We start from the raw sequence: 13,024 nt of genomic DNA on the forward strand, positions 1-13,024 counted from the left end.
GATTTCCAGTGCGGCTTACATTTTCTTTTATCAAGCAGTGCTGACTTTTTCATTAAAAAAATTTAATTTACCTTTTCATTGCTGATTCAAGTTGAATATTTTTTTAAAGGTTTTCTTTTAATTTATAAGGTTTCTTCCCCTCCAAATTTCATGCTTTTTTAAAAAGTTCTTTTTAGGTCAAAACTTTTTTATAATGCTTTTTTAGGCTCTCTATGAACCCTGGGTTATTGTTTTACTCTGGACTTGAACAAACAATAATCCTCAATTCGAATTAGATGCAAAAAGTTTCTCTGTATGACAAACTGGAAGTAAGGTACTCAAATTCAATGCAAGATAACAATATGCAAATCAACTGAGAAACTGCATTTAATAAGGTTATTATTAAATTATTAGAAAAGAATGTAAATCATACAAGGTGGACAAATCTGGAATATCATCTTTATACTTATATATGTTATCAGTGGCTGAATGAAAAGTCAAATGATTCATAATTGTTCCAAGCTGCTGACGAATAATGTAACTTGTATATGGTAGTTTCATTTTGTATCCATTCTTCGTATTTGGGTGACATATGTTTGTTGTAAAATACAAAGTCTGCTGACAGTGGATGTTGTAATATTGTCCAGACTAGAATACCATGACAAACATGTAAAATTTTAGCATTACTTGTAAAAGTATTTCAGGCATTCAGAATTTACAATCCAGATAAACTATCAAATATGGAACAAAGTAATATAAGATCTGTGACCCTAATAATGGATTTTGTTGCGAGTTTCAGTAGTATGTTGGTACAACTTGCACACCTGTAAGTGAAAATGGCAAAACATACAACTTGGCTATGTAACATTTTTTGAGACACTTTGCTCATGGACAGTTACAACACATCTCAAAGACTGTCCTACGAGACTTAGGAATAAGTGCAGTTGAGACAGTTTGCAGCACTAGATGAGGGATTCAAAACTCTTAAGGACAAAACACTGATAGTTCAAGATGAGAGTTACACAAGGTGTACTGGTCGTTTAGCAGCCATGAAATGCAATGATAAGTGCAATCCATTCTCCTTTGTAAAACAGGGTCATTAGTACAAAATGCTCTAACAGGTAACAGTGACCCAAAGAGACTGGCCCTGCTATTGAATGGCATGATATAGTCAATCTTTATAAGTATTTGGGGTGGGGTATAAATACATCAAATCAAATAGTGTCATAAATGATTGAATTCAAGAACACTTAACCAGTGGAATTTTTTTCTTCTTTCATATGCTCAGTTTAACATTTTTAAATGCTTATATATTATATAAAATATCCTCTCCAGATGTAGTAAACATGCCTCAGTATGTGTTTAGAAGAGAATTAGTATCTCTGATTGTTCAAAGTACTGATTTTGTTGAAGCAATGTTTAACTCATTCGGCCCCAGAGGCTTTTGTTGTTTTTGCCTGAAATGTGCATAGGAAATACATTTGGGGGGCTATTTCTGAATACATTGTAATACATTGGCCTTCAACAGATTTTCCATGAGACTAATGCCTAGTTGTATTAGAAACATCATTTTCCATTGGTTATTTTGCTTGCGCATGAGCAGAAGGGTAAAAGTTGAAGTTCATTTTTTGTTATTTTTAATTTATTTTTGGCTTAACATCATTTTCTCATGGAGACTGCAATATATTCCAAATGCCCACCGTATCCTAGTTTTTGCAAAGGTTCACCTGTCTGTGTGCAGTTAAGACCAGTATGCCTTAGATCAGAAGCCAAAAGGTCTAAAATCCGGAACACAAAATCACATTCCGATCTCGAGTGAATTTTGGGTGAACAAAAAACGGGTTAAAAAATGAGGTTTTTCTCTTTGTAGTGCAACAAGAACTTCCAGATTATCTGATATCATTTTAGAGCTATATCTGTCGGCTTTTTTCAAAATACACCCACGTTGGTGTATCTTAAATGACCTTGATGCTGCAGAGCTTGGAAGTAGGGTACAGCCTCATCACGCTTACAGACGGGATCGGGGCCGAACTGGTTAAAGGAAGAAACGGACAGTCTGGAGGGTAGACATTTTTCATTTTATATTATCAATGAAAATTCCAAGTATAGAGAAAAATATGTGTGTAGTCTGTGGTAAAAAAAAGAGAAACAAAATAAAAGTGGATCCGGAAGAGGCATGCTGGGAGAACTACTACCATGAAATGGGGACAGCATGATGTGCCATTTTGTGCTTGCTTATACCACACAAAGAACAAGTACATGTTAGCATAAAAGAGGATGAGATTGATACAAAATATTGATGAAAAAGACAATAATGTCTTTCGTGGAGTAAGGAAACTACCAAAAACAAAAACAAAAATGTATGAGACATAAATTATTTTTAAAATATTGAGACTGACCCTGTACCAATAGGTGCAGAGTGAGTACTTTCAAAACTGCCCTTATCATTTAAGACCAACTAGATAGCATAAGAAGTCTTTAAGTAATAACACCAAGTCAATATCACCATATTAAAATTATACTTATGTATATTAACTTTGTCCACATGCTTGTTACTTGTATTCCCTTTTACCATTGTCCAGGGTTAAAAGCATATTTCTTTCAAAATTTTCAAGGTTTTTCAAGGTTCAAAATCATGTTTTTCACGGTGCATTATTACACTAATTTTAAAGGATACATAAATGAAACTATGTAAACACAAGTTAATACTTACTATTACTCCCTATGAGGAACATTTTTTGCAAATTTTTTTTTTTAAAACACAAAAATAAAACAGGAAGTCAAGAGTATGATTATTGATATCTTTCCCATTAATACTAAACATCCTACATATGGGCATTAGAATAGTGTAGACACTGAACAAAGTTCATTTTACTCTGTCTACACTATACAATTTACAAAGTCCAAAATATTTTAGACTGAATATTTCAGTTCTTGTTGCGTGTCATCAAGCTGTTTTTTAAGAGCTCCAAGTTCAGCGACTTTGTCCTCAAATTATTTTAATGTTGTGATAAAGGACATTTTCCTATGTATCTTGGCTTTCAGTGCATAGTCATCATCAGCAGCTGTCACTGTCTCAATGTCTTTTTCAGTACCTTCCTTTCTTCTTCACTCACCCCCATAACAAAAAAAGAAGTAAAGATATTTGTTTTTTTATATTATCACTTATTTAAAAACAGCATATGGATATTTTAAACTATTTCATATTAGATAAATTAATATTTCTCTCAGCTTAGCTGTATTCTATATTTTTAAAACTGGATGGAACTAATTTTATAATTAAAACTATGCTGTTTCTATTTTAAAACTTGAATCTCAAAGTCATACCTCTTTCATCAAAAACAATTTCATGCTGAAGGCTTCTTGTTTTGCCTGTATTAGCCGCCTTTACGAGAGCTTGGTTTATCCAGCTGCCTGTGACTATGAAGCACTCTCTCCCATCGCATGCAAATCAATATCCTTCTGGCATAATTCGCATTTTGCAAACATCTCTGAGAAAGATCTCATAATCCAAACTTTATACTTTTCTTCATCTATCCACTGCAGTTGGAATTGGCATCCAGGCATTTCAAAGAAAATGATTTTCAAATTTAAACCGCTGCAACATCTGGGCTTTGTACAATCGGAAGTTCAAAATGTACAACTGCGCAGTGGCCAGTTGTGGAAAAATTTCCATCCTGGCACAAAATTAGCAAGAGATTTTTTGTGTGGTTGTTTTTTCCTCTTTGATTTCAAGAAAATCAAGGCTTTTCAAGGTACCCAGACAATATTTTGAATTTTCAAGGTGTTTTCAAGGCCTTGGGAGAAAAATTCATTTTCAAGGTCCCCTACAGACCCTGTCTGTCTGCCAGGAGAAGGAATCTGAAGATAAGAGTAACTAGTAACCTGTCAAATTTTCGTTTTTATATTTTAACTTGCAAAGAAAACAAAACATGTACTCTGTCTGTTACAGACTGATCTACTTACATATTTGCTGTAAATTCCTCATGGCTCTTCTGCCTAGGAACACCAAAGCCACTTCTGATTGGTGGTGTTACAGACCTTTCCTTACTTCTAAAACAGAAAAGTCTCACAAATAGAACACCAATACAAAGGACCCCCCTTATAAGGCCACTCCTTCTGCTGCAGAAATTGGCCTTTGTAAAGGTGGAACACGCAAATGTAAGTAGTAGCTACAAATAAAGTATGAAACGCATAACTAAATGTTCAATATTACATATTTTCATTTAAAAATCACTGGAATGTCATTATGTTATGGGGTTGATATGAAATTCATGTTATTTTTTAAATTTTTATTTAAAAAATTATCAATAATGGGGTAAAACCAGTCAAACTTTTGTTCAAACAGCTGGCTGTAAGTGTCCTTTCACATCAATTCCATTTTCCCACTTACTGAAGCTGAATGTAAATTGATGAAGTTTATCTGAATATTTCTGACATCAAATTTATTGCAGTGATGAAAGAACCTTTCCTCTTTTTGTTTAGTCCAATTGCTTTAACTTTTTACTCTAAACTAAAAAGTTTAATGACATTTTGCATTTTTGCAAAAACTCTGCAATTTGTAGTTATCACATAAGATGCTTGGTTTTTATAAAGAAATTAAGTTTGTCATGTGATTGACTTTTTATTTTCAGTCGGTAGCAGATAAAAGTACCTTTCATAATCTAGGAAAGAGAAGCAACAAAGGCTAACATACCATTTTACTATATGTTGACTGGATGCCAGTCTGACTTAATTGAACTATGCTGTGTTCCTCAGCAAATAGATTTTGTCATCTTGACAATTACTGGTGGTAATAATAGCCAGTAATTATTAAAATTACCAAACCTATCATCTGTGGAATGCACAGGGGTAAGCATAATCAGATTATTTACCTCTTTGTATGGATTAAAGTTTTTCTTTTTTTTACAGAGATATAAATACTACATGCATGTAAAACATACATCTTAGTAAATTATTTAAGCCAAAAGAAAAGCAAAAGGAAGATGAAAGGTAAGAGGAAGAAAGAAAGATACAGAGAAACTATTGAAGAGAAAACGAAATAGTTTGCATTAATAATTTGAAGATAACATATCAATACATATGATAATATTAATAATTCTATTTAAAAAAAAGGAGAGCATGCATAAACAGTCATACCCATGTACAAAAAAATTGTAAATGCATATATACATATTTATCTATACCCACATACATCAGTATATATGTGAATCCCTGCCCGCACACATGTACGAGAAAGGGAGTGAGAGCAAAAGTTATATTTTTCAGATTCAACATTTCATTCAGTGATCACCTTATTCCACTATCATAGCCATTACTCTATTTCCCAATAAAACATGTTTTCACATGATTCCATTCAGTAAATGTATGGATTAAAGTTACTTTATTTTGAATTGTAATGAATGTCCATGTGTTGAGCTGAGGAATCAACAAATAATAGTAAGATATATATCTGCAAACACTATGTGGCCATTTGTCAGCATAAATATGACAGTTTATGCACTATGTTGGATGCTAGCCATGTTAGAGGGGGTGGGCATTCATAATGGATACTTCTGAACACAAATTAGTCAGTGCCATGGGGTTCTGGCGATATAAAGCAGGTGGCTACCCATTAGCAGGTACTACTGCATATCAATGTAGAATATAAACTCTAGGTACATTAAGTACTGTGATAATATAAAATCTTTGAGGCTCTTTGTACATAAACATAATGCATGTCCAAAGCATGGGTGGAGATATTTTGGGGTGTGTTGTGAAAAAACATTGCCATTCTGCAGTGGATGTCCCAAGGGCTTAAAATGTAGTAAGTCATTAATACATAATATAGCTGTGTGTGTATGATCTGCATTTATAACAGCTTTATTAATTTTTTAGTCATATCGCTATGATGTCTGCAGTTTGGCAGTTTATAATGATGCCTAGCACTGGGCATCATGCCACAGACATGTAACATCATGTCCCACCCAGTCACATTATCCTGACACCTGACTGACCAGTCCTAACACTAACCTCTTAATGTTGAGTGCCAAGCGAGGTAGCTGCTAGCACCATTTTATAAGTCAGGTATGACTTGATAGGGACTTGAACCTGCGATCTCCTGCATCCAAGGCAGACACTCTAACCACTAGGCCACATTTATTTACACAAGTTGTGTTCTCTCATTTAATATGAAGTAAACCATCTAATTTTTTGTCATTTCATTGGTAAATTTGCAGTTTCTTCAAATGGACTTCATGATCAACCATGTCAAATGCTGTCCTGACATCTACCTTGATTAAGTGCCTGAAGCTGATTGGTTAAGGTGTAACAGACAGAGTGTTTGATTAAATATGGCATAAATGAGCCTGGGACTTACTTGAAAAACAGTTTTGACAATTTTGGTAGTACTGAAATTGGATAGTAGCTGTCTGGGTCTTCCTTACAACCCGATTTTGGAATCATCATTACTTTTGCAATTTTCTATGTTTTGGGGACATTTGAGGTTGCAATATTTTATTATGAATGTTATACTACATGAAATAGCCTTTTTGGTATCAAGTTCAGTGGGTCATTTTTTTTAAAATTTCTTTTATACTGATGGGATAAAGAAATATCTCCAAGGGTTTTTGCTGGTGCAGAACTTTTTCAATTTAAAGTTGTTTTATATTACTGGTTCCTTTATTTCTGTGGTAATGTCAATAGACAAAATTGCTGAAAACATTTGCAATATCAATGTCATCTGTGATAATTGTGTCATTTACCAGAAGTGAGAGAATTTTATTGGTCAGATTTTTGTGTTCCCCTAGTGAGTTCGTTGGAAACTTTCCAAGCAGATTTTGAGTTGCTCTCTTTGTTTTCAAGCACTGAGTGATAATAAGTTTATTTTCAAAAAAAATCATACTTGATATTTTATTTCTCCATAGATAGTACATTGCATAGTTCCCCACAGCCTGAACTGGTCTTGTGTTTACATGGCATCTAAGATTTTAGTTGTAAAGCATGTTTAGACGATAGGTTTGTGTATATTATAAAATAATTTGGATTGTATTCCACGGAACTTTACTTAGGTCATCAAGGAAATGTTATTCATTAATGTTTTTGAATGATCTGTATGTTTTGTGTCTATTTTTCCTATCTGTCTTGCATTTTAACATTCTTATAAGAAAAGTAGAGTAGTGGTCACTAAGACTAATAATTAATATTTTAACACCTGCCACATTGTCAGGCAGGTTGGTATAAATGTGATCAATTAAACTGACTAATATCTCTATTACTCTTGTGGATTCATTCACCAGCTGAGCAAAGCCTAATGATTCAATAAATTCCACCCAGTTATTCCTAGTCTGAGTATTCAGTAAAATCTTATTTACATTGCCTAGTATATATGTGCAAAAAGATTTCTATGTGTTTTTATCATTCCAAATTGCTGTGAAGGAAGGTGGCCTGTAAATGACACCAACTAAGATTAATTGTGCATTTTAAAAATTCACCCAAATACTGCAGCAAGCATGACAAATGTGCTATGTTCAAGTCCTGTATTATTCCACTCTCATTTTCTTCTTTTCTAATTCATGCTCTTGTTTTGTCATTTTTCCGATCTGGTATGTTTTGAAGTTTAAAAGATCCCTCTAACCTAACATTTTCCAGTGATTTAACATCATTGAGTCACATCGATAAAGTCTGTTTAGCTTAACAAAGGTGCCATTTTCTTTAACAGTATAGACTGGTCTGCTGCCTAAATATATTACTGACATAATGAATCTGTAAGGCAAAATTTCAAATTGAAGAAACCAGTCCATTTTCTTGGATATGCATCATATAAAATAGAAAATAAGGAAAGCACATGTAGGTCTGTGATGGACAAATATACTTGTATGTTATTTTTATGCAGTGGTCTTCTTTTATAAAATATTCTCTAATTTCGAATGAGTGGGTATAAAGAGATGATAATAAAAATGAAACATGCATCATTTTATTGCTTTATTTTATTTTATTTTTCAATGTATCAAAAGTGCATAATCCACATACAGGCAAGTGTAAGATTAGGTTAAATAAAGTGTAATGGTTGGCATGTATGGCAGTGTCCTGTCAAATTTGTATTTACTTTTTAACTTGGTGAGCACAAAAAAAGCCAAGTCAATCATTATCTGCTACAAAATAATCTACTTACATATTTACAGTAAATTCTTCATAGCTGTTCTGCCTGGGAACACCAAAGCCACTTCTCATGGGTTGAGTTACAGACCATTCCTTATTTCTACATAAAACAGTCTCATAAGTAAGCATAATAGCAATGTATGTAAGAAGAAAGGAAATCTGTATATGATAATACAAAATCATCTAGTACCTTTCATGTTTAAGAATAATGCAAGTTTGAAATTTCATTATTTAAAACATAGCCCGACAAACTACATCATAGGCATATAAGCAAGAATGCTTAATATGGGCTTGTCTCATTTTTAGATAGGCAATTCTGAAGCATGGGTAGCCATAGGTCTCTTAAAGTAACTAGACATTATTATGTCATCATTTAAATTTGTTGAGATAAAAGCACTGAATACACAATGCAAAAATACATGTGAACATTCTCTTCCTAAACCCTTCAACCCCTGAAGATAATCAACCAAACTGCTATGAATACTAGAAACTGCATCCATGACATAGTGTGTTTGAAAAACTATACCCATCAACAAACTATTAAAAAATACATACAACAAAACAAAGTAAAATTCTGACCATAAATGAACATAAATGATGAACATTAGTGGGTCTTATGTGAGTAGCCAGTATGTAGGTTATTTTGGTACACATTTTACCATATAAAGGCGGCCATAATCTTTCATATATTAGGATGGCATACAGAACTGTGAAATTTCCATGGTTGTCCTTGTAAGATAACTAAGTAAAATAATGCTTTAGCAACTTCACTGGACAATATATTTAAATTTCAAACATACTGTCAACTACCATGACAATGCAAAGCCAATAGCTGTCACATGAGGAGACAAAGATCAGCAACCTATCACTGTCCTGTCAGATACTGAAATAACTGCAACCATTTGATTTTGTCATATAGATCTGATTAAGAGCTTTTCAAAACAGTTTGTGTTTCAAAATATGTGTATTAGAAAAGAAGTTACATAATGACTAAATTCTAAAATAATCCATGAATTTCTAGAATTATTTTCTTATATAAATGTGTTCAGATTATGAGCCAATCATGGAGCTTAAGTAAAATGTTCTTTCAATACAAACTTCATTCAATAACTATTTTTGTAGTTGTGATATTTTAAAAATACTTGGCATTCAAATGGCATTCTCCCTGTTGATTTCATTTTTCACACTGATCACTTTTTAACTTTTTGCAATTTGAAAACATTGTTGATCCTGATCAAACTGTAAAAATGTATTAAAATTAAGAACTCACTTTATGATTAATATAAATACATTTCAAACAAGTTTTAGATACATAAATGAAAATGTAATAGTCTGCTTCAAATTCATTTGCTGCACTTGTCAAAATACAAAACTAATAAATTAATTAGAAGCAGTCACAGTATTATTTTTATCATCATACCCTAAATTAGCATTTGCCTGATACTAGCCAAGAATATTGCCAATTTTATTATTTCATGAGAAAGCGTCCCATTACAACATGTAAACAGATGAAATACGAAAGAACAGATTTTCAAACTGATGGACATTAACAACTTTGGCCTGTTTAGTAGACAAAAAACTATGCTTTGCATGTTCATATTTGCAACTATTCTGTCAGAACTGCAAGAAAAGTGTTAATGTGATAAAATTGAATAAAATCATCTAACCATGTCCTTCAGGTCACCTATCAAACCTTGAACAACAGCATGCCCTTACATACTATCTGTAACCTTGAATAACAGCATGCCCTTACATACCATTTGTAACCCTGAACAACAGCATGCCCTTACATACTATCTGTAACTTGAACAACAGCATGCCCTTACATACTGTTTGTAACCTTGAACAACAGCATGCCCTTACATACTATCTGTAACCTTGGACAACAGCATGCCCTTACATACTGTTTGTAACCCTGAACAACAGCATGCCCTTACATACTATCTGTAACCTTTAACAACAGCATGCCCTTACATACTGTTTGTAACCCTGAACAACAGCATGCCCTTACATACTATCTGTAACCTTGAACAAAAGCATACCCTTACATACTGTTTGTAACCTTGAACAACAGCATGCCCTTACATACTATCTGCAACCTTGAACAAAGCATGCTCTTACATACTATCTGTAACCTTGAACAACAGCATACCCTTACATACTATCTGTCTCTTTAGTCCTGGTTGGCTCTATGTTCTGAAGGCTTATGTTCCCATTCTGGTAATTACACCCTGTATTGCGCTTACAAGATTTCAAAAAAGCACTGCAGAAACTATAAATGGTAATTAAATGCAACTGACAACAGTACCTATGCTACATTATTATAACTACAAATAAAATATTAAGCAGCTGCCTCTGGAACAAGCAATTTAATTGCTTTTAGTTTCAAAAATTTACCAGAAGTTGACAAAGTCCCATAGATTTGTATTCTATTTTGAATTATCCATTAAAAATATGTATTTGCAATGTAGCAGTTACTCATCTATAACATCAATAACCACCACGGCTTGAATAAATGACCACTTTTATATGAAGACATCTGTGCATGTACTCACATGTTCATTTTTAGATGCTGAACCAAATTATCTTAACGTTTTGGACTGTCAAGTTTTACTATTTTAGAAAAACATTAATTAAATTGCTTGTTCTAGTGGCAGTCGATTATATATTTGTACCTATTTGTAATATTGTTAATCGAAGTACTTCTATCAATTTTAATTACACTCTATTGTTTCCGCTCTGCCTGTTGGAAGTCACTGACCCAAATACATGATGAAATGATCCAAACAGGCACGTCAACCTTCAACACATTGCTCTAGTTCACAGCGACTATACCTGAATCTGCTTTGTTATGACCATTCATGCAAAGTGCAATTGATTTTTTTTTAACTGAACAAAAGCAGGGATAGTAGGTAGTAGGGCTATGTTTAAAAAAGTAAGTAAAATAGCAAGAATGACAAAATGTTGGAAAAACCAGAACTGCAAGAAAAATATGGACTTGCACCGTGTTTGTTTAGGACCAGCTAAACATCACAAAGTCTTGTAGTGAAAATATCATGTTGATACAACCATCCATTCTGGAGGTTTAGCAATAACAAGAATTTCAAGATCGCCATTCTGCAGCCATTTTGGATTTTCGAGCCCCACCATTTTCATTAACAAGCAAGTAAACAATTGTTCGAATGGCAATCCCAAGTAGTTTAGGAGGAGTAGTGATAACAAGTATATGCTAATGGACAGATGGTCAATGGACTTCTGATCTATTAATAGCAGAGCTAAAAAAATACAAATTCCTTTAATGCCATGAAAAGCCAAGCATTTTACCGACATGAACATGTAGATACAAACATGCATAAAAAATTTCTTTACTCTATATCAAGTATTTATTTGTTAAAACATTCTAAAAATGTCACCATAATCGCTCAAGTCCCAAACGTTCAATTTTTGTTTTTAAAATGGAAAAACTGCTGTTACAGGGTACATTCTAGCATGTGCAATCATGGGATTCACACAATTTCTATTAAAATCATGCCGTAAAATCAACCATATTTTGTGCAATCGCAACTGTACATTTTATTTTCAAGCATTAATTATATTTATTTGTTAAATCCCTCTTATATTCAGAATATGCCCACTTCTTTTTATTTAGAAGTGGAGGTGGGGTATTTCCATCTAAATTTTCAGTTCTAAAATACACCATGGCTTTAATGTCATGAAAATCTAATCTGATCATATGCACATACATATAAAGATGACAAACATATGGTCTCCAACAAGCATTTTTTGCTAATTCTTGCCATGAAGCTTTATGGGAAGAATAGATGGAAAAAATTATGAAATGCTGGATGGGTAAAATCAAGATGATCCAGCTGTAAGAAATGCAAGAAAACAAATCACACATAATTTTTTCCCCCTACCTATGGTCTGTGCTAAAACAGTCTCCTCTGTCCTGGGTATTGTACTGGTTAGGTTGACTGTTCCTATTGTTCTCACGACAATATTTAAATCTGTCCATGGTGTTCCCCTTACTGCAGTTCTCCAGGAACTTCTCTGGGTCAAAGTCCAATCTCTGAACAAAACAATTAAACTCCATTAAGAAATCAATCACTATAACAGTGGAAAAAAAGTAAATATAGTATGCATGTGAAACTCCCTCCAGGGCATGGGCCAGATAAGTGATTTTTAAAGCCACAGACTATGATGTAAATAGATGGATAAAATCAGGTCACTGGCAAGATCCGTCCCTTGGGTCATAGTTTGCACATGCCTGAAATACAGTATGGTTTGAAAATGCAGTCATATTTGCCTAGCTACTTTACAAAAAATTAGTTCTGAAAGTGAGAGACTGGGTAACTTCACTGGTAGAGCATCAAACTCATAATCAATGCATTGCTGTACCATAAAATACCAAACAAAATAACGCATGTCTATTTATTTTCATGTAATTCCCTTCTGTTTCTTTTTCTTCTTCCTTTGAGGTTACAATGTGGAAATGCATTTTGCAAATTTTTTTAGAACAGGCAGCAAATAGTGTGAAATTGGTGCATTTATATTTGTTTGGTGAAATCAACATGTAATGCAACAGTGTCATATAAGGCATAAAACATACAGTACTCAACATATAAACAGTATGAAAGGTTCAGAAAATATTCAAGATAATTTACATATATATATATATATATATATATATATATATATATATATATATATCTATATAAAACATTCTAACACATCACATCATTCTGAGCAAACTGAAGATTGTTATTCAAAAGTTGATGGGAGTCCAGAATTTCTTGAGAACAAAAGAATTCCAAACAATATTGAATCAACACTGATCACTGTCATTTTCAGTCCAATAAATACTCTAAAGAAATATAAGCCTATTACTAACTTTATTTTACAATAC

General features: G+C 33.1%; 1 protein-coding gene and 1 long non-coding RNA gene across 2 annotated transcripts in view; both read right to left on the reverse strand.

Moving 5' to 3' along the window:
• LOC149780860 (uncharacterized) overlaps positions 1 to 4,035 on the reverse strand; it is a 33,704-nt gene extending 29,669 nt beyond the window's left edge. Inside the window, exon 1 of the long non-coding RNA XR_016415157.1 lies at positions 3,946 to 4,035. This is a non-coding gene — a long non-coding RNA (uncharacterized LOC149780860). The remainder of the gene's footprint in view (positions 1 to 3,945) is intronic.
• Positions 4,036 to 4,081: 46 nt separating this feature from the next.
• LOC149780861 (uncharacterized) overlaps positions 4,082 to 13,024 on the reverse strand; it is a 34,134-nt gene continuing 25,191 nt past the window's right edge. Inside the window, exons 8-10 of the mRNA XM_089936238.1 lie at positions 12,036 to 12,187; positions 8,132 to 8,218; positions 4,082 to 4,151 (exon numbers count right to left, since the gene is read on the reverse strand). Of these exons, the coding sequence (XP_089792364.1) occupies positions 4,082 to 4,151; positions 8,132 to 8,218; positions 12,036 to 12,187 (309 nt within the window). The remainder of the gene's footprint in view (positions 4,152 to 8,131; positions 8,219 to 12,035; positions 12,188 to 13,024) is intronic.

The sequence above is a fragment of the Sinohyriopsis cumingii genome, chromosome 16 (assembly GCF_028554795.1).
Source record: "Sinohyriopsis cumingii isolate HCF-2022 chromosome 16, ASM2855479v2, whole genome shotgun sequence".
In the NCBI taxonomy this organism is placed as follows: Eukaryota; Metazoa; Mollusca; class Bivalvia; order Unionida; family Unionidae; genus Sinohyriopsis; species Sinohyriopsis cumingii.